The sequence below is a fragment of the Aquarana catesbeiana genome, linkage group LG09 (assembly GCF_042186555.1).
Source record: "Aquarana catesbeiana isolate 2022-GZ linkage group LG09, ASM4218655v1, whole genome shotgun sequence".
Taxonomy (NCBI): Eukaryota; Metazoa; Chordata; class Amphibia; order Anura; family Ranidae; genus Aquarana; species Aquarana catesbeiana.
Window position 1 is genome coordinate 201665334 of NC_133332.1, and position 26742 is coordinate 201692075.

The 26742-nt window shown below is 42.7% G+C and overlaps 1 protein-coding gene across 1 annotated transcript in view; it reads left to right on the forward strand.

The window, feature by feature from the left end:
- Positions 1-26742, forward strand: part of C5 (complement C5) — a 153152-nt gene that overhangs the window by 115621 nt on the left and 10789 nt on the right. The window contains exons 29-39 of the mRNA XM_073599551.1: positions 4939-5144; positions 6260-6412; positions 6645-6707; positions 13469-13547; positions 14920-14983; positions 17056-17155; positions 18771-18845; positions 18932-19037; positions 19399-19485; positions 19584-19673; positions 20820-20903. Coding sequence (XP_073455652.1) covers positions 4939-5144; positions 6260-6412; positions 6645-6707; positions 13469-13547; positions 14920-14983; positions 17056-17155; positions 18771-18845; positions 18932-19037; positions 19399-19485; positions 19584-19673; positions 20820-20903 — 1107 coding nt within the window. The remainder of the gene's footprint in view (positions 1-4938; positions 5145-6259; positions 6413-6644; positions 6708-13468; positions 13548-14919; positions 14984-17055; positions 17156-18770; positions 18846-18931; positions 19038-19398; positions 19486-19583; positions 19674-20819; positions 20904-26742) is intronic.

The following is a 26742-nucleotide window of genomic DNA, read 5'->3' on the forward strand; positions in this document are numbered from 1 at the left end:
CACAAAGCAAGGTCCATAAAGACATAGATGAGCAAGTTTGAGGTAGAGGAACTTGACCTCAACACCTTTGGGATGAACTGAGCGGAGACTGCGAGCCAGGCCTTCTCGTCCACATCAGTGCATGACCTCACAAATGCTCTTCTGGAAGAATGGTCAAACATTCCCATAAACACACTCCTAAACCTTGTGGACAGCCTTCCCAGAAGAGTTGAAGCTGGTATAGGTGCAAAGGGTGGGCCATCTCAATATTGAACCCTACGGACTAAGACTGGTATGCCATTAAAGTGCACGTACCTGTAACGGCAGGCAACCCAATACTTTTGGTAATATAGTGTGTGTGTGTGTGTGTATGTATATACTGTATATATATTTACAGATTTACTGGATTTACCAGCTCATCTGCACTGCCATGACCTGATGAACATTCCAACCCACCTGACACTCTGGGCTCAGACATCTTTGCACCATGTTAAGCGCCTGCCACCCGCTGGCCGTCATATGATGGCCAGGCGGCGCGGCTCTTGTTCTGGGCGGACGTTATATGATGTCCGTCCTTTTAAACAGGGCATGCACGCGATTGTATGCGCGCAGCTCTGTACCTTCGGTGGCGGGATGTCACGGAGACCGCTCGCCACCGAGGGGGGTGAACAGCCATTGGGCATGGCTGTTTACCACGTGATTGGCCGTGATGAAGTCACGGTCGATCACAGATGGTACCGCCCCACTTTGCACGGCACGTGCGCATGATCTCGAGCGCGCTATGCGTGCACGCCAGTGGCAGCTTGTTACCGGGAACACTGCTTGTCACCAACGCTGGTAAACAGCCATTGGCCGGCGGCTGTGATCCTTTCACAGCCGATCACTAAATGTAAACATAGAACGGTAACGAGATGTTACCGGGTTCTCCTCCTCACACACCGATCGTGTGCGAGAAGGAGATTGCGGTAACATCTCGTTACTGCTTACAGTGTACACCAATCACGCTGATTGCCCCCCCAATAAAGAGGACCTGTCACCACCCATAAAAGTACCTGTCACTGTTCATCTGAGTACCTGTCACACACAGTTCATCCAAGTACCTGTCACAGTCCATCTGAGTACCCGCATACCTGTCACAGTCCATCGGAGTACCCGAGTACCTGTCACAGTCCATCTGAGTACCTGTCACAGTCCATATGAGTACCGGAGTACATGAGTACCTGTCACAGTTCATCTGAGTAGCTGAGTACCTGTCACAGTTCATTTGAGTACCTGTCAGAGTTCATATGAGTACCGAGTACCTGAGTACCTGTCACCACCCTTCAGAGTACCCGAATACCAGTCACCAGCCCATCAGAGTCCCCGAGTACCTGTCACCAGCCCATCAGAGTAACCAAGTACCTGTCTGCAGCTCATCAAGTTACCTGAGTACCTATCTGCAGCCCATCAGTGTACCCTACCTATCTGCAGCCCATGCCTCATAGAATATACGTTAGGGTGTTTGCTTTCCAAAATGGGGTCATTCTGTGGCTAATTCCACTGTCCTGGTGCTCAGGGACCTTCAAAAGTGTAATGGGTAGGAATGAAAGGAGATGTGTAATTTATGCTCCTAGAATGCCTGAAGGTACTACTTCAATGTTTGGCCTCTGTATGTGGCCAGGCTGTGTAAAGGTCTCACACATGTGGTATTGCCATACTCGGGAAGAGTAGCAGAATGTATTTTGGGGTGTAATTTTTGCTATATACATGCTATGTGTTAGAAATATCTTATAAATTGACAACTTTGTGTAAAAAAAATTCATTTTCATTTTTTTTACACATTTTCCAAAAACTTCTGGAAAAAAATGAACCTTTCAAAAGACTCAATATGCCTCATAGATTATACGTTGGGGTGTTTGCTTTCCAAAATGGGGTCATTTTGTGGCAATTCCATTGTCCTGGTGCTCCAGGGCCTTCAAAATGTAATAGGTGGTTGAGAAATGAGACGTGTCATTTATGCTCGTAGAACGCCTGAAGGTGCTACTTCAATGTTGGGCCTTTGTATGTGGCCAGGCTGTGTAAAAGTCTTGCACATGTGGTATCGTCATACTCGGGAAGAGTAGCAGAATTTTGTGGTGTAATTTGTTGTATACATATGCTGTGTGTGAGAAATAACCTGATAATATGCCAATTTTGTAAAAAAAAAATCTTCATTTTACAAAGAATTGTGGGAAAAAATTACAGCTTAGAAAAACTCACCATGCTACTTATTTAATACCTTGGAATGTCTACTTTATAAAAAGGGGTCATTTGGGGGGTATTTGTACTTTCCTGACTTGTTAGTGTCTCAAGAAATAAGATACACCTGATGTACTACTGAATGGCCTGATCAGATGTGATCAATTTTCAGTGATTGGCACGATAGTTTGTAGACTCTATAACTTTCACAAAGACCAAATAATATACACTAATTTGGGTTATTTTTACAAAAGCTGTGTAGCAGTATATATTTTGGCCAAAATTTCTGAAGAAAAAATAATAATTTGCAAAATTTTATGACAGAAACAAAGAAAAAGGCATTTTTTTTCCACAAAATTTACGGACTTTTTTATTTATAGCACAAAAAATTAAAAACCCACTAGTGATTAAATACCACCAAAAGAAAGCTCTATTTGTGTGAAAAAAAGGACGCAAATTTCATATGGGTACAGTGTTGCATGACTGAGTAATTGTCATTCAAAGTGTGAGAGCGCTGAAAGCTGAAAATTGGCCTGGACAGGAAGGGAGTGTAAGTGGTAAGTATTGAGGTTGTTAAGGCAATAAGTCAGACAACTCTGTGCATTTATGTTTGGATAATGTTTACTAGAACAGTTCAAAGAAGATATTGTCACAATGAGGCGGTAATAGATCTGCTGAGTTTTAGGCAACAGCGCCAACTCAGCAAAGGAATTCCTTTAAATAACACAAGCCAAGATATTTTCAGGTAAAACAGTCTATTATATACACATGTACAGTGAAGTTCTGCTTGCACCTGATAGGATAAACAAAGTTAAATGGTTAAACAAAATATAGGTGTCTTGCGAGCCACAGATGGACTAATGCCTCTAAGGAGTAAACTATTTAAGCTGCAAGCACTGAACCACGTTTCATTGCGTGTAAATAGATATAAAATAGTAAATGTGCCCGCGCTAGTATAGTGTCACATATAAAATATATAATATATATAAAAAAAAAAATACTTTCACATATAAAACACATATAATGTGATAAATAAAACCATACAGGTAAAATATAATGCAAATAACTATAAATGATAAACCACCAAGTGCATATAAAGGTGCAATCGTGGTAAAAGTTAAATGGTTATACTGGCAGATTTCTAAAGGGGAAAACCTTAGCCAGCCTATAAACCCTTAACCCTAATGAGAGGTCAGACTTAATGGCAATGGTATAAGGACCCTTGTAGCAATAATGACAGCAATGTCCCCCTGTTGCAGATCTGATGGTCTTCACTGGCAGTAGGAGCTCATTAATTGTATCCAATAAGGTGTAATAGCAAGCAATAAGGTTTCTTGAAATGGTAGAAGCGTGTGTCACGGCAACCAGGTGAGGAGTACAAAGACAAGTGTGTCTTGTCTACAGTCAAGCATGGTGGTGGGAGTGTCATGATCTAGGGCTGCATGAGTGCTGCCAGCACTGGGGAGCTACAGTTCATTGATGGAACCATGAATGCCAACATGTACTGTGACATACTGAAGCATGATCCCCTCCCTTCGGGGGGAATGGGCGGCAGGGCAGTATTCCAACATGATAACGACCCCAAACACACCTCCAAGACGACCACTGCCTTGCTAAAGAAGCTGAGGGTAAAGGTGATGAACTGGCCAAGCATGTCTCCAGACCTAAACCCTACTGAGCATCTGTGGGGCATCCTCAAAAGGAAGGTGGAGGAACGCAAGGTCTCTAACATCCACCTGCTCCGTGATGTAGTTATGAAGGAGTGGAAGAGGACTCCAGGGGCAACCTGTGAAGCTCTGGTGAACTCCATGCCCAAGAGGGTTAAGGCAGTGCTTGAAAAAAATGGTGGCCACACAAAATATTGACACTTTGGGCCCAATTTGGACATTTTCACTTAGGGGTGTACTCACTTTTGTTGCTAGCGGTTTAGACCTTAATGGCTATGTGTTGAGTTATTTTGAGGGAACAGCAAATTTACACTGTTATACAAGCTGTACACTCACTACTTTACATTGTAGCAAAAGAAAAAAAAATGAAAAGATAGTGTACTCACTTTTGTGATTCACTGTGTATATAGTACATTTCCATGTAAATAATATGTCAATGTTTTATAAACACTTCTAAGTATGTAATTAGCAATATTTGTTTATAATCTATACAGTCTCTACTTTTACATAGTAGCAGTGTGCAGTGATTCTGTAAGTCTATGGATAAGGCTGTGCTATTACACTGAAAAGGAAATACACTAGCTGCTTTATTCTGTAATGGAATTTCTCAGCTGGTAAGCAAAGGTGCTGATTGCACTGCCACAAAAAGTACCTGCAGATCTTTCTATAAAATATACACATACATGTTTATTTATCAACTCTAAGAAAATGTTTCTTTAAAAATCCTTTAAAAGCAAAAATACTTGTTAAATAGCAGTCAGCAACAGATGGCGTCCTGTTACAACTTGCTGTGCAGATCTTGCACCACTGCCACTGCGGCTCCTTGGGCTACTGTGTAGTAGGAAATCTCCCCACTATACTTTATTTGATATTTTTTTGTTCTAATAAAGTAGGACAATTCTTTGTATGTATCCCTGAGAGCTATTGATAACTTGTTCTACATGAACTGAATTATCATTTATATTAGAGACTATTTACCATTTTCTCAGCTCTGAGTGTAAAGTGGTAGGTCATGGCACACTTCACGTCTGAGAATTAGTTACAATCTTTGCAATCAATAATCTCATGTTTGTAGGTTTTCCACCGGTTTATCGATATTGGAAAGATACACTGAAGAAATTTGACCCAGTTACACCTAGTACAGAAACTGCAGTGATGGTGGAGACAACAGCTTATGCTCTGATAGCTGTACTGAAATCCGGTGATTATGAATATGCCAAACCAGTTGTGCGATGGCTGAAAGAGCAGCAGCGGTATGGTGGAGGATTCTTTGGAACCCAGGTATGGATGCCATCAGACCATCAAATAGTTGCTTAATTATTTTTATTAGGGTTGCACCGATACTAGTATCGATATTGGTGCCAATACCGAGTATTTGCACAAGTATTAGAGTTGCCACCTCATTCCTTTAAACCCGAACACATATAAATTACACAGGTTCTGAGGATAATTAAATGCAGATAAGGCACCAAGTGAGTTTAATTACCACCTTATTCAGCCACAGAACCTGTGTAATTAATACAGTATGTGTTTGGGTTTAATGGGATGAGGTGGCAACCATAAAAAGTATCGGTACTTGTGCAAATGATACTTGAACCTGATACTTTCAGGCTCGTTTCTTTGAGCTGTCAGTGGGTCTCCTCTGTTGACAGCTGAAGTGTTAAAGAAGTTCGGTAATTGGAGCTGTCAACAAAAAAAAAAGCAGCCGGCAATGTTTATTAACAACATTGCTCAGCTGCTGAAACACTAAAATATAAAGAAACATTGTTTCTTTTTGTATCTTTCTGTTTCTTCATCTGCAGATCAAAGGGATGAACAAATGTTCCGCTGTTTAACCGCTTATTAACCCCTAATTTACTCTAATCAGCCTTAATTAACTCCCTATTCTCTTCCATTTAATTATTGTTTTCCTGTTTTTTCTTTTTGGTTCACGTCTATTTTATAAACGATAAACAAATAAAACTTTTTTTTTTGTTTGCTTTGTTAGTGAATATTTTTACATATATATATTAACCTATATTTACACATTTCACAGTGAAAAAGCGCAAAATTAAACAAATAAATTTATTTCATTTGTAAATAACTTTTCAATGCTTTGTACCATTGCTGACAGCTGAAGTGAAAACAAAACAGTTGCGGTAGGTATCGGTAATTGGTATTGTCGAGTACTAAAGAAAAAGTATTGGTGCTCGTACTCATAAAAAAAAAAAAAAAATGGTATTGGTGCATCCCTAATTTTTATAATGGGGATAGGGATGCCATCACCTGATGTTATCACTTGACATATTCAGGGCAGCGTAAGGAGAGAAGAATGATCATGTATTCACATGATAAATAATAAGGGCTTCACACACAACATAAATACAATTAATCTATGTTATCCCTTTCTTTTCCAGGACACTGTCATGGCCCTGGAAGCGCTGACAGAGGTTGCCATCTTGGAGAAGAAGCTCAACTTAAACATGGATGTGACGGTCTCCTACAGAAGAGCCGGGCTATTCAAGAACTACCAGTTGACCGAAAGGAATCCTTTCACAAAACCTGTTGAGGTAAAAACTGAATGGGTCCTCCAAGGCAGTGGCAAGCTTCATCTTCCTGCGGGAAAGTCAAGAGACAACACAGCATCAAGTTTAATTAAAAAGGGGTTATGGGAAGGAAGGCAAATCTAATGGTCATAATGGTTCAGCAGCTTTATCTTCCCATAGGATAATTATGCGAGTTTTTTCTCTCTAATAGTGGATCATGTCATCTATAATATGGATGTTCTTATCTTCCCCACAGGTCCCCATTTTAGAAGATCTACTCATCAGTACGAGGAGCGCCTATGGTATTGCTACAGGAAACGTATGTACATAATGTATAAGCAAGGGCAGACAGAGCTGCATTCTCAGCTGTTTGATTGTTTACATGCAAATTGTTCCGCATCATGCTTATTATTTAAAGGAAAGCAAAACATCTGTGTGATTAGTGAAAGCAGCCTCTGACTCATGCCCCATACTAGTTCTGGGGCAACGATGGTTATCCTGTCCACTGAGTCACTGCACTGTGATACGTATACAGCATGAGGCAGAGGCTGCCTCTATGGGAGCCTAATCACACAGGTGCATTGCTTTGTGATAGAATCAATGTAAAATTGAGTCAAAGTGGTTCTAAATTCAACACTTTTTTTTACCTTAATACATTCCCTGCATTAAGGTAAAAAAAAAAGTCCCCACTACCTGTACTACCTCCCCATCCCTAAACACAACCTGACTCCTCTCACCGTTCCAGCGCTGTCCTGTCTGCAGCACTGCTCCTCTCACTTCCTGGTCTCACAAGAGACCCCGAGAGCAATCAGAGCTATAGATTCCTGCTGCTGTCATTCATACTCCTAAGAGATACTGGAGAAAAAGCAGCAGATATTGGAGTGCTGGCATAATCTACCATCTGTTACAAGGACCAAACAGTCTTCATTTAAAGGAATGTTCCACCCAGACAATGGAATTTCATTGGTGGTGAAGGTTGGGGAGCTGGTGGGTTGGTCAGCCCACTAGCCTCCCCAGCTAACTGAAATATCAGCATCTGGTTAGATCACTTCTTTACATACACCTCCCAGAAAATTAGTTTGCTGTAGTCACCACTCCATCCCACCTTTTTAGCTTGCATATTCCTTCAGGAGCAGACAGCCATCTCCTCTTCTTGGATGGTGCAAAGCTCTCAGCCCTAAACTTAATATTAAACAGCAGTTTTTAAACTAAATTGCCAGCATCCATCCAACATGGAAATACAGTATGATGCCCCGTACACACGGTCGGATTTTCCGATGGAAAATGTCAGATCGGAGCGTGTTGTCGGAAATTCCGACCGTGTGTGGGCTCCATCGGACATTTTCCATCGGATTTTCCGACACACAAAGTTGGACAGCAGGAGATAAAATTTTCCGACCACAAAATCCGATCGCGTCAATTCCGACCGTGTGTGGCCTGTTCCGACGCACAAAGTGCCACGCATGCTCAGAAGAAATTCCGACACGGGACAGCTCGTTCTGGTAAACTTAGCGTTCGTAATGGATAAAGCACTTTCGTCACGCTGCAATGTAAAAAATGGTTTAATATAGCGCACTCTCTTCTTCTTTATAATGTGACAAGAATTAAGTCGTTTTGATGCTCATATTCACACACACTTCTCACAAACTTTTTTCGTTACTATTTATCGGGATTCCCTCAATATATTTTGATTTCTCACATCTGACAACATATTTTTTATTTTATTTTTTTTTACTTTAATGTAGAATCTTTTTTTGTGTTTCTCTTTTTATTTATTTTTTTTTGTTGGTGATTTTGATTTGTACTCCCGAAAATGTTTGTGTGTTTTTTGTGACAAGTTCCCACAACACCATTGATATGTTGTTCTATTTAATCTGTAGGAGGAGATTGTTTGGTGTTGTTGTCCCTTGTTAATTTCACATTGTACTTTAGAAATGTACCTGAATCGTCACCAACAAACTGTCCTTTTTGGATGAAAACACACACAGGAGAGTAGAATTTACCTAAAAATATTTTATTAAGGGGTCACAACTATAAACAAAGAGGGAGGCAATGCAGGAGAAACTGCAGAAGTGGGCGAAGCCTTGGACCCCCAGGGCAGACATCAATTATTTAAAAGCAAAATTGGTGGCCTGAGGAGTCCATATCTAAGGGAGGGCAGTCTGGTCCAGAAGTCCCAGAGATCCGGAAAGCAGCAGATGACATCTGTGTCCCCAGGCTGTGGTCATACGAGAGACTGCAGCTTCTGTCAGACCAGACTGAACCCAGGGCAATCACTCTTTGGTCTTCCTTACACGCTTCCTTACAGGCTTTGGCTGTGGTGGTGGAGTTGTGGCAGCAGGAGGAGGAGGAGGAGGAGGAGGAGGATCGTCCCTCTCCATGACATCCGTCTTGGGTGTCAGTTCCCCACTCTCCCCCTTACGAAGGACTTTATAAATCAGGTCCTCAGAGATCTTGCGTTGACCCTCCTGCATGCCCTGCAATTTGGTGGCAGCCATGCAGGCAAAGGCCTCTTCAGGACTGGGGAAGGCTCTGAGGGACGCCGAAGCCTCCTGGATCAGCCTGTATGCTGAATCCTGCACAGGACTGGGAGTGGCCTTCCTGGCCCTTTTATATGGCAGGCGGAGGGGAGGAACCTGAGACTCAGTCAGGCTGCGACTTGTCCCAGGCTTCTCTTGGCTGCCACTTAGCCCCGCCTCCTCCTGGCTGCCACTAATCCCCGCCTCCTCCTGGCTGACACTAATAATCCCCGCCTCCTCCTGACTGCCACATTCCACAGCCTCCTCCTGGCTGAGGTCTTCCTGTGTATGAAAAAGGGCCATAGTTTTAGTATTGTTTTCATCAATTACACACAATTTTCACCTCCTGACTGCTGCAAATTGAATGTTAACAAATATAACAGACTATCCTTCTGAGCCCAGCATTTTTCATTCTTGTCCCAATTTTGGGTGCCCACTACTGTCTATTGATATGTAAAACACTTTCAAGCAGCAATTAGTGATCAATAATAACATCTAGTAAACATCATTTCTTTATTGCCCAGAAATCTGTAGAAGAATGCTATACCTGACTCCAGCTGGGCTCCTCCACTTCTTCCTGGCTGGAAGGCCCAGGTTGGACATCGGAAGCCTCAGCTGGGGTGGAAGGAAGAGTGGAAGGAAGAGTAGAGAGGGATTCCCTGACTTCAGTGTGGTCTGACAGAAATCGCAGTCTCTCATAGTACCAGAGCCTGGGGACATAAACGTCATCTGCTGCAGCTCCTGATCTCTGGGAATCTGTGACCTTCTTGCGCTCCCTAAGATAAGTGCTCCTCAGGCCCCCAATTTTAGCTTTTAAATAAGGGATGGTTGCTGTGGGGACCACCGGCTTCACCAACTCCAGCAGTTTCTCCAGCGCTGCCTGCCTCTTCTGTTTGTGATTATAGTGGGGGTGTCTCACTTGCCACAGACAGGGCAGCTCCCTGTACTTGTCTATGAACAGGGGCAGGAAATTGTGGTCGTTGAACCCATCCATTTTCTCTGCAAGACACAACACAAGACAAACCCTAATGTCAGGCCAAACTCCCCTAATCTTGTTACAATATAGGCTTCCATTTCGAAGCAGTATAGGCCCAAGTTTAGATCCTACCTTCGTTAGCACGATCGGCGTCTCCGATGCTCCTTCCTCCGCTCACAGATCGTACGTAAGACGCGCGCGTTACGATTTATACACACTGCGCATGCGTATAACTCCGCCCGCCCCTGACGTTCTTTCTATTCTATTCCCCACCCCTTTTCGTTCGGCGCAGTGGAGGAAGAGCACATGGCGGATAGACAGCAGGATCGTGCTATTTACAGCAACGAGGAGAAGGAGGAGGAGGAAAGGCTGGAGCCTGAAACGTCCCGATCCAGAAGGAGATTAAAGGACTCAAATATGTCCTTTGGGGAGATGTTGGAGATGGTGGACATCCTGAAGAAGGCCGACTATGATGGAAAGTATGGGCCTTACCCCAACCACAATGTCCGAAAGGCCAAGATCATGGGGAAAGTGGTCAGGAGTCTGCACCGGAAATTCGGGGTACGACGATCGAAAGATCAGCTCAGGAAGCAGTGGTCAGACCTCAAATTACGAGAACATGAGCAGTACAGAAAGATCCGGAGAGTGCTGCAAAAAAGTAAGTAGTTGTGCTGTGTTCCTATTCTTTTTATGTTTCTTACGTTCGTGCTGCTCCATGTGCTTTTAGGAACTGTTGTACAGTTTAAAATGGCAACTTTCATGTTCATGGGCACATTATTCGTTCGGATCACACATTTTTTTTTCGGACTATAAAACACCATTGTTTAGCCCATATGCATTTGGCCACCATTTTGAGGCCCTATACTTGTCTTCAAAGAATTGGGTTGTGTAGATGGCTTTGTTACTAGAATGAAATGCAAACTAGATTGTGTGTAAGGAGAGGACACTCAGCAGCTGTTTTCACATCTGGACACTGGCCCTATACTTGTCTTCAAAGAATTGGGTTGTGTAGATGGCTTTGTTACTAGAATGAAATGCAAACTAGATTGTGTGTAAGGAGAGGACACTCAGCAGCTGTTTTCACATCTGGACACTGGAGCACTAGTGTGGGACCCCAGAACACCATTTTTATTAGGGGGGCCACACAGGTGCTCCAGTGTATACTATAGGGGGGGCTACATCTGTGAAGCTTGTACTAAACAGGTAAAGTATTGCAGCTTGACAAAGGACACTAAAAAAGCTACATCTTGGAACTCTGCTAAAATAGACAATTGTACCCCACTTCCAAGCAATGTTTCATCTTTAGAGTTCTGCCATCAAATATCTGTGTGCTAATTATACCATTTTTGTTTTACATAGGGGAGAAAAGACTCGGAGGACACCCCTCATCCCAGGAGACCAGAGCCCCCCCCCCCTCTGGAAGAAGGTGAAATCCCCCCAACACAAGCTGAGCAGGAGGAAGAAGATGTGGTGGAAGTAGTCACCACAACAGGTGAGTGTCTGCGACTACAGGCTCAGATAAGAGATGGATGGCGGCATTTTTTTTTTGACCTAATTTATTTTGGGGTTCCTTTCTTTTTAGGTGATCGTGAGGCTGTGGATGAAGATCCTTTCACATCCGAAAGTGCCCAGATCCTGATCGGGGAGATCATGGGGTGTAATTTACAATTGGAAAACATCAAGCAAAACATCAATGATGTTATTCCAAAATATAAAAACATCATTGATGTTTTGGGGCGAGTTTAAAGCCCCTCCAAATCACTTTCTTCTTTTGTGTGCTACAATGTGCTAAATGTTTTTGTGATTTTTCCCAAAGCCAAATTTGGAGGATGCACACAGTGTGCCAACATGTGCTATCTGCCATCACGGGAGATCAATGGACGCGTTTTGGGGGTGCAACCCCTTCCTCAATTATAAAGTAGCGGTGAGGAAGGGCTTTCTCCCCCAAAACACGTCCCTTGATCCCCCGTGATGGCAGATAGCACATGTTGACCTTGGGAAATTTGTGTGCATCTTCCAAATTTGGCTTTTCCAGGGGTGATTTCCCCCATCTGAACGCAATATCAAACACAGTTCCTAAATACTCATGTCTGATATTGCCTTCAAGTTCTACCAAATGTGAACTTTGTAAGATCAAGATTTGTTTCTTTCTTGTTGGTTTTACACAGGCCTGTTTTCTATAAAATGTACTTTTTGATTTTGGATAATGACACCACAAAATATGTTATACAATAAACATGTTGGTTTGTCAGAAAAACCTTTGGTAAATGCACATGTGATCGTGCAGGTATTAAAAAGATTGTTCATCAAGAATGTGTGGATTATTGTCTCAACGCTACAACACTTTTGGGGTGATGTAATTGTTGTTTGATGAGAAAATGGGGGTTATTTCCTAAGGGCAAATCCACTTTGCACTACAAGTGCAGTTTCAGGGCAGTTGCAAGTGCACTTGTAGTGAAAAGTGTCTTTGCATTTAGTAAATAACAGCCAACAGTGCTTTGTATAAGGTTACACAATCACGCCATTTTCTGGACTCCACACATTTCTGTCAGGGTCAGCTAAAACAAACACAAGCAGTAAATGTCCACAAAGAAGAGCCTGGGGGGAGATGCCTGTCGAGAACTTGAGGTCCTGCAGACTTCTCCCTGTGGCCAAATACCGCAAGGTAGCAACCAACCTCTGCTCCGGAGTGATGGCTTGCCTCATGCAGGTATCCTGCCTGCTAATATAATGGGTCAGCGAAGCCAACAAACGGTGAAACACGGGGTCCGTCATCCTGAGAAAGTTCCTGAAATCCTCAGGATTCTTCTCACGGATCTCACGGAGCAAAGGCATATGACAGAACTGGTCACGCTGAAGCAACCAATTCTTGTTCCATGAACTCCTCCCCACCCTGTTCATGGACTGGACTTGTGTCAAGGTCAGGACCCCAACACCAAGCCCCCGCACAGCACGAACTGTACGAGGAGTACGCATACGAAACATGGCTAGAAAACGGTCGGCTGCTCAGAACGAAGTAACAGAACGCACTGAAGAACAGCAAGGCCTGTGAAGAGCGACCTGAAAAACAGCAACGAGCGGACAAGATCGCACAGAAAACTCCGATACGAACTGACTGCACGCACTGAAGAGCAGATACAAACCCACAAGCACAAACTGAACGGCAGAAAACGATCTGAAAGCCACGAGTCTGAAAAAGCGCGAATCGTCTCTCACCAAACTTTTACTAACACGAGATTAGCAAAAGGAGCCCAAAGGGTACTGCGCTTGGTTCTGAACCGGCCTTTTCTAGTCTCGTCGTACGTGCTTGACGTCACCGCGTTCTTGGCGATCGGAAATTCCGACAACTTTGTGCGACCGTGTGTAGGCAAAACAAGTTTGAGCCAACATCCGTAGGAAAAAATCCGAGGATTTTGTTGTCGGAATGTCTGATCAATGTCCGACCGTGTGTACGGGGCATGAGTTTGTATAAATAGCTGTCTATGCGTGCCAGGCTAAGTGTCTTATGTATGTACTGTACGAAATAACAATCATATTTTGAGTGTGGCCGTATCACTAATTACAGCCAATATTTGCATCTTGCAGGTAAAAACTGTCTATAACATCATCAGCCCCCCTCAGGAAAACTGCCGGTTTGACTTGAAGATTCAGAAGAGACTCCCGTGTATGTTTTATGTGAAATGTTCATCCTGCATACATTCAGAGCTGCTCCAGATACTAACACAGTACCTTTAATGGGGTCTACTGTTATTTTGGAAGATATAACAGGAGACTGCATAAAAGATATTGGCGGTGGCACTATTATTAAATTTGGGGGTGAATTACTTCCTAACACAAATGATGCATATTTTTAATTGTGTGGAATTATCCACTCAACAGACTTGTCTAATAATTTATTTCTAATCAAGATCTGCTTGTTTTGGTTCTTTGGATTAAATTTCTCTCTGCTGCCAGGTATGGATTAAGTCTTTGGCTGGGTACACATGGGCCAAAAATCGTGTAAAAATGGTTGGTTCAGCAGGAACTGGCTGACTTTTGGGCCATGTATAGAGCTTCCTGTCCGACAGAAGCCGGTCTCACGATGGGCTTCTGTCAAACGAGCATGCTGAAAAACTAGCATCCGATAAGCGCTTGCAGAGCCATTGGCTGTGAGCGCTGATCAGTTTGTTCTGGTAGGGACAGAACACAATAGTTCAGCGGGGGGAGATCGCCGCACTAACATATTTACATGTGTCAGTACAGAGATCTGTAAGTTTTTTTTCATTCAGCCCAGTGTGTACCCAGCTAAAGTGGTTGTAAACGTTTGTTTTAAAAAACAAAACAAAACATGCCTATACTTACCTGCTCTGTGTAATTGATTTGCACAGAGCAGGTCTGATCCCCTTTATCTGGGGTCCCCTGCTGGCGTTCCAGGCCCCTCCTCTTCATCGGGTGCCCCAACAGAAAGCTGCTTTACATGGGAGCACCCATGCAGGCTCGCTCGTGAGTCCTGCTGCTGTGTCCATTGACACAGACCGTGGGACTCGGCCCTGCCCCCTGCTCCCGTGTCACAACCTTTGATTTGGCATCAGCGGGAGCCAAAGGCTCCTGCTGCTATCGATCTGTCCAATGAGGAGAGCGACAGTGGCTGGAGCTGCTGCACTCACGCACATCGCTGGATCGGGCTCAGGTAAGAAAAAGGGGGGGGTCTAGGGGGAGCTGCAGCACAGAAGGTTTTTCACCTTAATGCATAGAATGCATTAGGGGAAAAACCTTAAGGCTTTACAACCACTTTAAGCGTAGACCTGCCATTCAGAAGAAAAAGTGTATTTTTATCAATGAACACAGGGCTTCAAAGGGCACCAATCAAAGGAAGCCTTGTATTCATTGATAAAAATGCAGGGCTTCTCCGAAATAGTGGGAATATGTTAAGACCAACTAAAAGCAGCCACCTGAACCATTTCTCCAATCACAGTCCTGGGTGTCCAGCATGTCACAATCGCTCAGTCGTTACTGCATGCACTAATGTTTCCCTTTTCTACTTCCACCATGTTTAGCAGAAGACCAGTCGATATTCAGCGACGATACCTCACAGGCACTGCTCCTGGAAGCCTGTGCAAAGTAAGCTTTTATAACTAGTAACACATTCAATAATTACAAGAAAGCAAAAATATTTGGGACTTTTGAGGTGCGATTACATCACAAGGACACTGGATACAGTAAAAATCCATCATTTATTTTAAACATCATTAAAAAAAATGTTAATATAGTATATATCAACAAATAAATGAAAAAATCCATCAAAAAGTAATCTTATACAGTTCCTGTTTAGCATGGTTGGCAGAATCCCGACATGTTTCGCTGAGTTGGGCTTCCTTTAGGGCAGTGGTTCTCGACTCCGGTCCTCAGGACCCACTAACAGGCCAGAATTTAAGTATTACCTTGGGGAGATGCAGACTAGAATACTGCAATCACTGAGTAGCAAATTATATCACCTGTGATGTATTTCAGTTATCCTGAAAAACCTGGCCTGTTAGTGGGTCCCAAGGACAGGAGTTGAGAACCACTGCTTTAGGGGATGTGCCATTCCCCTAGTGCTCAATATACTACTACTACCCAAGCCAGGCTATGTGGGTGTATGTAGGTAACTCAGCAGCACAAGGTAAGCCCCTGGAGGCTATGTAAGATACCTGCCATGGTGTGACTACAATGATTTGACTTGTAGGACATAAGTATACCATACAGTCGTTAACTAACTGCCTACAGCTGCACTGCCTTAAGTTAGAATCTTTGATCTCCAAGCTACAGGGCATCTGCCACTCACGTGCATTTGTCCTTTGTGCCGTTTACCTGGTCCTTGTGTGTTTTCTGTGATCCCACTGAACTCCAATATTAGGCTGGACGATAGCAACCTTTTTTCAAGCTATTTTCTTGAAGTAGTATATTGAGCACTGGGGAAGCCCAACTGGGGGAAACATGTTGGGATTCTGCCAACCATGCCAAACAGGAACTATATTAGATGGCTTTTTAATGTATTTTTTTGTTTATTTGTTGATATATACTATATTAACATTTTTAAAATGATGTTTAAAATAAATGGCAGATTTTTACTGTATCCAGTGTCCTTGTGATGTAATCGCACCTTAAAAGTCCCAAATATTTTACTGCTTTCTTGTTAAAACATATGGGATATGATGCTTGAAGTGATTGGCGATCCACTCATACATACTTCTCAATTAAAATATTACAGTACAATAATTTCTTTGGTGCTGTAATCCGTACTATGCTGAACCTAACTGTTCTCAGCTGACTTTTTTTTTATGAATAATGATGTTGGTAATATAAACATTCTGGCTTTTTATGCACTGTAAACTTTAGTTAATTAGTAGTAATCATAAGTAATTTCTAGAATGTTCCCTTAAACGCTGTCTTTATTAGTAACAAAAGTTACCAACTGCTCACATGTCTTCAACAATGGTGCTCTTAATCATAAATAAATCTATACAATAATAAAGTAAATATGGTAAATATATAATGACTGGTGAATGAATGGATGATTGAGAGATGAATTGATAAATGATTGATTAATGAATGGAAAATGGAAGGATGAATATGGGGATTAAATAAAGGATGGATTGATAATTAACTTTGGAAGGGTGGATGGTGAATGGATGATGAATGATTAGGTGAATGGATAGGTGATAGATGATGGAAGGTGGATTGATGTATGGATTGATAATAGATACTAAAAGTTGGATGAATAGATGGTGGATGACTGAAGGTGGATGAATAATTGATTAATGGATTCATGTTGAAAGAATGGATAGATAATAGTTAGATGGATGGATGGAAGAATGGATTTGCAGACGATGGTCGGATGGATGGTAAATGGATAGATTCAGTTTTGGATAAATGGGTAGTGGATAGATTATTGAATTGATAATGGTTAAATGATGGAGGATGAATAGTGGATGGATAGATTTTCGTTGGATGAATGGATGGGTTATGGATGGTAAAAAGATACATGTTGGATGAAGGTATTCATAGTGGATGAATAAATGGATGTTGGCATGGATATATGGATGGGTGAACAGATGGATAGAGCAGACACACAAACATAAAATGATTTACACACACACATTTTTGTGCACATTTTGTTCAGCTTGTTGAAGTTAAGTATAATTGTCTTTTAGGTATAAGCCAAATAAAAATGAAGATCCGGTCTCAGGTCAGGCGGTCATGGAGATTACTCTGGTTACTGGCCTCTTAGCTGATGAGAAAAACTTAAATGAGGTGATTATTTTCAGATAAGTATTAGCAAAATAATATACAATAAAACATTCAAAGTGGCTCATAATCTATTAGCATAAGTATGAAGTTCCAGGAAGTAGGAAATTAACAATTTGCCATGTACGGAGGGGGTAGAGTAGAGGTACATAATTTATGAGGGTTTTTTTATTGGCTGGTCTCACCTTTTAAGGAAAGGAGGAAAAAAATGGTCTTAGTTATTTCAGTAGATACAAAGCAATTACATTTTAAAATCTTACTTTTGCATTGGAAAAGAGTTTACCTGTAGAAAAGCAATCTGAAATTTCATTGGTTACTCATGACTTCAGCAGCTTCTCCCTTAAGAGCCCTTTCACACCGGGCCGCCCATAGCGTCGGTGGTAAAACGCCGCTATTTTTAGCGGCGTTTTACCGTCGGATTAGCGGCACATTCCGGCCGCTAGCGGGGCTCTTTTACCCCCCGCTAGCGGCCGAGAAAGGGTTAAAACCGCCCGCAATGCGCCGCAATAGCAGCGTTTTGCCGGCAGTATCCCAGCCCTGCCCCATTGATTTCAATAGGGAGCAGCGGTGGAGGGGCGTTAAACACACCGCACCTTCACCGCTCCAAAGAAGCTGCTGGCAGGACTTTTCCTGATGTCCTGCCAGCGCAGCGCTCCAGTGTGAAAGCCCTCGGGCATTCACACTAGAGACAATGCTGCAGCTGTTTGAGGGCAGATTGCAGGTGCTATTTTTAACGCTAAAGCCCTGCAAAACGCCCTCGGTGTGAAAGGGGTCTAAGGCCCCTTTCACACTGGGGCGGTGGGGGCGTCGGGGGTAAAACGACGCCTTTTTTTGCGCGGATTTACCATCGTTTTTGCGGCGGTATTCGGCCACTAGCGGTGCGGTTTTAACCCCCGCTGGTGGCCGAAAAAGGGTTAAAACCGCTCGCATAGCACCGCTACAGCGGCGGTATAGCAGCGGTATAGCCGCTCTGCCCCATTGATTTCAATGGGCATGAGCGGTGAAGGAGCGGTGAATACACCGCTCCTTCACCGCTCCAAAGATGCTGTTTGCAGGAGTTTTTTTTCTCTCCTGCCAGCGCACCGCTTCAGTGTGAAAGCCCTTGGGCTTTCACACTGGAGAAACAGCAGCGGCAGTTTTAGGTCGGTTTGCAGGCGCTATTTTTAGCGCAATAACGCCTGCAAACCGCCCCAGTGTGAAAGGGGCCTAACAGTACTTATAATGTGAAAGGATTTAAAGATTACATATAGCTAATTTAAAAAATATATATAACATATACAATTAATGTATAATATAACATTTACAAACATTTAATTTTCTGTAACATTCAATGCAATATGGCCTGCAGGCCTTCTGTATATAGTTAGTGTACAGAACTCCAAATTTTAGGCGTTCTCTGCAATAGGAGTTACAATTTTGGTGAGATACTCTCTAAGGGTTAATTACTTCCACAGGGATGCAGACACTGTAACTTTCCTCATTAGATCACTGCAAGTGCATCAGCTGGTTAATTTAAACACAGACACTCCCATTCAGGCTTCAGTATTCCAAGGATACAGATGAACATACAGCGTTTTTCAAGAGTTACTCTTGAAGTGCACTCTTTTCTGTCTGTTTGCAGCTTGTGAACAGAGTGGATCAGTTTGTAGTGGATTACAGTCTGGAAGATGGAAAAGTTGTTCTTCACTTTGATTGGGTATGTCATCTTCATGGGTAAAGCCAGTGTCAGCTTAATGTTCCTCATAATAAATCTCACTGTTCTCTCCGCTCTCTCTGACACAGATCGGATCCGATGAGTTTGTCTGTGCTACTCTGCTGGTCAGGAAAATGTTCAAAGTAGCTTTGATAAGCCCTGGGATCTTTAAAGTGTATGAATTCCGAGCACCAGGTAAGTGGAGTCAAAGGAAATATGTATAGAGCAACTCTATGCATCAAAGCAACACAGGAGACTGAGAATTGAGATCCACTGAGTGGGCTCCTTACCTTTTTTAGAATGTCTCCTGGAAAGAGCTAATCATTCATTGATTGACTTACTGAATGCTACTTTCTGACTACCATTTTATTCACTAACACCAAATGCAGTGTGATCATCTATAGTAACAAATCATATTTCAGTGCTCTGATCACTTAGGACTGATGAAAGGGGACTTTGTATTTTCCACATTACTTTTACTGTGTGAACTGCCAGATTGAATAATTTGATTTCCACAACTTCCTGCTACATGTCTCTCTTTATCTTGTGGTATTAGATCAGGCGTGTACAGCCTTCTACAATCCATATGCTGATGACAATCTGGTGAGAGTTTGCACTGGGGAAACGTGTAAATGTATAGAAGGTAATTTTTTCTTTAAGTAGAAGCTGTAAGAAATACATGAGACACAGAGCCCATTCTATATTAGAAGTCATAATCTTTTTCCTGTCTGTCCTTTGCAGGTGAATGTCCCAAACTGAAAACCAAACTGGACATGGCAACCACAGAGGATCAAAGAAAGAATGCTGCATGCGAGGGTGATATCACATACGGTGAGAACAACTGTTAGGTGGCACACATGCCTATATTGCACTAAAACATCAGCAATTAAAGCAGCTTTTACATCCACACATCAGATATGTAGGGGAGTAAAGATATCACACAGTGGCAGAAATGCTTTTTTACCACTGACATTTCTCACTATTTTGAGTGACTGATGGACTGTTCTCAAAACTTCAACAAGGCCAGCTGGCTTGTCAGACTAGGGCAGTTTTGGGGGTGCCTACTGACAATGTCTGGTTGTCTATCAAGTAAAAATAAAAGGGGAGTGGGAATAGGACCCAAGGTGTCCTTACCTCCAGTGAAGGTAAGGACACCTTGGGTCCTATTCCCACTCCCCTTTTATTTTGACTACTTCTCTTATTCTGATAAAGTACACCACCCTATTAGGTGAGCCGGTAACCTGTTACCTGAATTGACCAACGATACTGGTCATCAGGACCCCGCCCATTGCGTTTTTTACTACGATTTGTATACCAAGTAAAAAGGTAATAAACAATTTTGTGTCCCCCAACCCACCACCATGTATGAATATAGGTACTCTGTCATGATATTCCAGATAAATAATTTGATCCATATCAATCTCAGGTCAGGTGTAGATTTTCTTTCTTGCAAGTCATATCAATAAATTATGAACATATAGCTAGATAACATGCAGCGCTTGATAAAAAGTATATTGATAAAAAGAATATATAACAGTTTATAAAAATGTCCTTATGAAGAGCCAGCCAGAAGAAGGAATATCGTAGCACCAGCTTCAGTATGACTGAACCACACAACACCACTGTGATAAGGCAATTCCCCTTACTGGACAGAGTGAACCCTCAAATTATAGAGTGGTCAAACGTGCATTGTTGTCAGCACATGGAAAACCTCAATCCAAAGGAACTGTATCCATATCACATGGAAAAATCCCAGCAGGATGTTAAGGAGACAGTACTTTAAGGAAAACCATGTAAAATTCCAATAGCCAGCACCAAAGCACACGTCGTTATCCAATGTTGGTACGGATTACCATGTCCAACCATACAACATCAGGCCAACCCGGAACTCAAACAGAAGCCTACTAGAATTATGATTATACACTGTTATCCTCATTGTGTTAGAATTTTATTTTCTTTTATTCATTTTTCATACAGTATATAAAGTGCAGATTGTCCAGTTGGATGAAGATGGAGATTTCGTGAAATATACAGCAAAGATCTTGGATATATTCAAGGAAGGTGAGAACATTGGGCTATAAATGAGGACAGAAAGCAAAACAGATACTCAATAACAAAGTTTCATTAATTTTATGAAAATTTTATTTTTTTCTGCTGACTTTTAGCCAACTTTAAGTTTGGTCAGATCTTCTCAACATAGCCACCCACAAGCTTTAAACAGAACTTTACCCATAACAGTTTGATAATTAATGTTCTTTAACAGAAGAACGTACATTCCACATTTAAGCAGTAATAGACCCAAAAACAAAAATGTATTAGGTTGTAGCTAAACAAACATTAGATGTGGTGGCTGATTCAGTTTTCTTTTCTTTGTCTTTTTCTCTCTGTTTTCACCTGCTGATCTGGCCAGTAACATACCGTCTGTATTGGTGAGACAACACTCTTAAAGTTCCACTTCAATGACATTTTAGTCTCTTCTCCCAAAGTTTTTATTCTAAGCTGATAACTAGCAGTGATCAGGTTTTCCTAAACCAGGCTCTGCTTTGTTGGTTTCCCGGTCCATTTCATAGAAGCTTCTTTCCTGGTAAATGTGCATTTTGTAAAGTCTGCACACCCTTTGCCACACACAATGTTTACTCATTACATTGAAGGAATAGACTTACCCACATGGTGGACATTTTTTAGCCTAAATAAGAATCCTTTAGTTCCTGTTGGAAATATTGTCTTCAGTTGAGATTAAGGCTGGGTTCACACTATCTTCGCATGCGGCTCACAACAGGGGTCCGGTGCGCCCTTGTTCACCGGTTCAGTTCCAATTTCAGCCCGAATTTTTGGCTGAATTCGAACCTGAAATGGACCAAAAGACACACAGGGCTCCTGTGCAAATTCGCACCAGAGCCCCAGCGGAGATATGTGAACCAGCTCTATAGAGAGCCGGTCAAAATCTCCTGCTATTGCGAATTGGATGCAGTAACCCGCATCCAATTCGCAATAGTGTGAACCCAGCCTAAGGGGGCTTCTATCACCATGGATGCTAAAATGTCCATATTAAATTAAAACTATAGGCAAAGCTTTTTTGTTTTCATTTTTGATAGAGTAAGAGAGGGGTATAACCCCTGTTGATGTATTTTTTACCATTTGTGCCCCATTAGAGAGATTTACCTTCACTCCCTGTCCCATAGCCAAAACAGGAAGTGATAGGAAATCTCTGCAAATTAAGGGAATCTCTTGGGGACCCCTAGGTCACCGAACTAGTGTCCCCATTGGAAGATTTCCCCTCCATTACTTTACTGGGGACAACCTCCCTAATGAGGACACAGACAGCAATAAAAATCTGACAGGGGTTCAAATGAATCCCCACTCCACCCAAAACTAAAGAAAAAGTTTTGCCTTTAGTTATACTTTAATGTTTGTTAACCACTTGCCGACCGCCTAACACAGATATACTGTGGCAGAATGGCAGGGCAGGCAAAATCACGTACCTGGTACGTGATCTGCCTCCCGCGGGCGGGGGGTGCATAGCGCCCCCCCGGTGCCCGAGGCGGTCGGCTTCAATAGGGGAGCGATCCAGGCTGAGGGGGAGACCACTCATTCGTGGCCACCCCCTCGCGATCGCTCCCAACGAATGAGAATGTTGCTCTGCTGCTGTATAGTAAACAGCAGCAGAGGAAGTGATGTCATCGCTCCTCGGCTCAGTATTTTCCGTTCCGGCGCCAAGGAGAGAAGACATCTGAGTAAGTGCACCAACACAACACACACAGTAAAACACACCAGGCATACTTTACACCCCCCATCACCCCCTAATCACCCCCCCCCCCCGTCACAGTGACACCAAGCAGTTATTGTTTTTTTTCTGATTACTGCATTTGTGTCAGTTTGTGACAGTTAGAAGTGGTAGGGCAGTTAGGGTTAGCCCCCTTTAGGTCTAGGGTACCCCCCTAACCCCCCCTAATAAAGTTTTAACCCCATGATCACCGCCCCGTCGCCAGTGTCACTAAGCGATCATTTTTCTGATCCCTGTATTAGTGTCACTGGTGATGCTAGTTAGGGAGGTAAATTTATAGGTTCGCTGTCAGCATTTTATAGCGTCAGGGACCCCCATATAATACCTAATAAAGGTTTTAACCCCTTGATTGCCCCCTAGTTAACCCTTTCACCAGTGATCACTGTATAACTGTTACGGGTGACGCTGGTTAGTTAGTTTATTTTTTTTATAGTGTCAGGGCACCCGCCGTTTATTACCTAATAAAGGTTTATCCCCCTGATCGCCCGGCGGTGGTATAAGTTAGGTTTTAGGGTCAGATAGGGTCTGCGTCACCCCAGGCAGCGTCAGGTTAGTGCCAGTACCGCTAACACCCACGCACGCAGCATACACCTCCCTTAGTGGTATAGGATCTGAACGGATCAATATCTGATCCGATCAGATCTATACTAGCGTCCCCAGCAGTTTAGGGTTCCCAAAAACGCAGTGTTTTGCCCCTCCGCCCAGCCCAGCCCACCCAAGTGCAGTATCAATCGATCACTGTCACTTACAAAACACTAAACGCATAACTGCAGCATTCGCAGAGTCAGGCCTGATCCCTGCGATCGCTAACAGTTTTTTTGGTAGCGTTTTGGTGAACTGACAAGCACCAGCCCCAGGCAGCATCAGGTTAGTGCCAATAGCGATAACACCCACGCACGCACCATACACCTCCCTTAGTGGTATAGTATCTGAACAGATCAATATCTAATCCGATCAGATCTATACTAGCGTCCCCAGCAGTTTAGGGTTCCCAAAAATGCAGTGTTAGTGGGATCAGCCCAGATACCTGCTAGCACCTGCGTTTTGCCCCTCCGCCCGGCCCGGCACAGCCCACCCAAGTGCAGTATCGATCGATCACTGTCACTTACAAAACACTAAATGCATAACTGCAGCGTTCGCAGAGTCAGGCCTGATCCCTGTGATCGCTAACAGTTTTTTTTGGTAGCGTTTTGGTGAACTGGCAAGCACCAGCGGCCTAGTACACCCCGGTCATAGTCAAACCAGCACTGCAGTAACACTTGGTGACGTGGCGAGTCCCATAAGTGCAGTTCAAGCTGGTGAGGTGGCAAGCACAAGTAGTGTCCCGCTGCCACCGAGAATAAGACAAACACAGGTCCGTCGTGCCCATAATGCCCTTCCTGCTGCATTCGCCAATCCTAATTGGGAACCCACCACTTCTGCAGCACCCATACTTCCCCCATTTACATCCCCAACTAAATGCAGTCAGCTGCATGAGAGGCATTTTCTTTATGTCCTCCCGAGTACCCCTACCCAACGAACCCCCCCAAAAAAAGATGTCGTGTCTGCAGCAAGCGCGGATATAGGCGTGACACCCGCTATTATTGTCCCTCCTGTCCTGACAATCCTGGACTTTGCATTGGTGAATGTTTTGAAAGCTACCATACACTAGTTGAGTATTAGCGTAGGGTACAGCATTGCACAGACTAGGCACACTTTCACAGGGTCTCCCAAGATGCCATCGCTTTTTTAGCGACCCGAACCTGGAACCGGTTACAGTTATAAAAGTTACAGTTACAAAAAAAAGTGTTAAAAAAAAAAAAAAAACACAAAAAAATATATATAATAAAAAAAAACACAAATAGTTGTCGTTTTATTGTTCTCTCTCTCTCTATTCTCTCTCTATTGTTCTGCTCTTTTTTACTGTATTCTATTCTGTAATGTTTTATTGTTATTATGTTTTATCATGTTTGCTTTTCAGGTATGCAATTTTTTATACTTTACTGTTTACTGTGTTTTATTGTTAACCATTTTTTTGTTTTCAGGTACGCCATTCAGCTGCAGCGCGGATTTATTTATCATGACAGCCATAGCGTTTGCTCCCACGATATATAAAGCCGTGACTCCAGCGGAGGTGATATATGCCAAAGCATGGGGGCAGCAGGGGCGGAGGAGCGATTTGCTCCTAACTTTTGGGGCGGATGCCCCCATGCTTCGGCATATATAAATGGTGCATGTATGCCCATCATTAGAAGTGGGTGGATGAAGGGAGGTTTTCTAATGGTGGGCATACCCACAAATCAATCTCTTTTTTTCATGCAGCCCACAGGCTGCATGAAAAAAAGAGATTACAATATATGCCCAACAAGGATCAGCAACGTACTGGTATGTTGCTGGATTTTGAGTGGTTATACCAGAATGATGCCTACAGGTTTAGGTATCATCTTGGTATCATTCTTTTCAGCCAGCGGTCGGCTTTCATGTAAAAGCAATCCTAGTGGCTAATTAGCCTCTAGACTGCTTTTACAAGCAGTGGGAGGGAATGACCCCCCTCCCACCGTTTTCCATGTTTTTCTCTGGTTCTCCTGTCCCAACAGGGAACCTGAGAATGCAGCCGGTGATTCCGCCAGCTGACCATAGAGCTCATCAGAGACCAGAATGGCTCCAATCATCTCTATGGCCTAAGAAACCGGAAGCTACGAGCATTTCATGACTTATATTTCGCTGGATGTAAACAGCGCCATTGGGAAATTGGGAAAGCATTTTATCACACTGATCTTGGTGTGGTCAGATGCTTTGAGGGCAGAGGAGAGATCTAGGGTCTAAAAGACGCCATTTTTTTCAAAAAAGAGTACCTGTCACTACCTATTGCTATCATAGGGGATATTTACATTCCCTGACATAACAATAAAAATGATTAAAAAAAAAAATGAAAGGAACAGTTTAAAAATAAGATAAAAAAGCAAAAAAATAATAAAGAAAAAAAAAAGCACCCCTGTCCAACCCTGCTCTCGCGCAAAGGCGAACGCAAGTGTTGGTCTGGCGTCAAATGTAAACAGCAATTGCACCATGCATGTGAGGTATCACCGCGAAGGTCAGATCGAGGGCAGTAATTTTAGCAGTAGACCTCCTCTGTAAATCTAAAGTGGTAACCTGTAAAGGCTTTTAAAGGCTTTTAAAAATGTATGTAGTTTGTCGCCACTGCACGTTTGTGCGCAATTTTAAAGTACATCGTCTTTTTTATTTCATCAAACATTTGGGCAATATAGTGTGTTTTAGTGCATTAAAATTTAAAAAGTGTGTTTTTTCCCCCAAAAATGCATTTGAAAAATCACTGCGCAAATACTGTGTGAAAAGAAAATGAAACACCCACCATTTTAATCTGTAGGGCATTTACTTTAAAAAAAATATATAATGTTTGGGGGTTCAAAGTAATTTTCTTGCAAAAAAAAATTATTTTTTCATGTAAACAAATAGTGTCAGAAAGGGCTATGTCTTCAAGTGGTTAGAAGAGTGGGTGATGTGTGACATAAGTTTCTAAATGTTGTGCATAAAATGCCAGGACAGTTCAAAACCCCCCTAAATGACCCCATTTTGGAAAGTAGACACCCCAAGCTATTTGCTGAGAGGCATGTCGAGTCCATGGAATATGTTATATTGTGACACAAGTTGCAGGAAAAAGACAATTTGTCACTAAATGATATATTGCTTCAAGCATGGGAATATGTGAAATTACACCCCAAAATACATTCTGTTGCTTCCCCTGAGTCTGGGGATACCACATGTGTGAGACTTTTTGGGAGTCTAGCCGCATATGGGACCCCAAAAACCAAGCACCGCCTTCAGGGTTTCTAAGGGTGTACATTTTTGATTTCACTCCTCACTGCCTATCACAGTTTCGCAGGCCATGGATTGCCCAGATGGCACAACTCCCCCCCCCCCCAAATGACCCCATTTTGGAAAGTAGACACCCCAAGCTATTTGCTGAGAGGTATGGTGAGTATTTTGCAGACCTCGCTTTTTTGTCACAAAGTTTTGAAAATTGAAAAAAGAAAAAAAAATACATTTTTCTTTTCTTTCTTCATTTTCAAAATCAAATGAGAGCTGCAAAATACTTACCATGCCTCTCAGCAAATA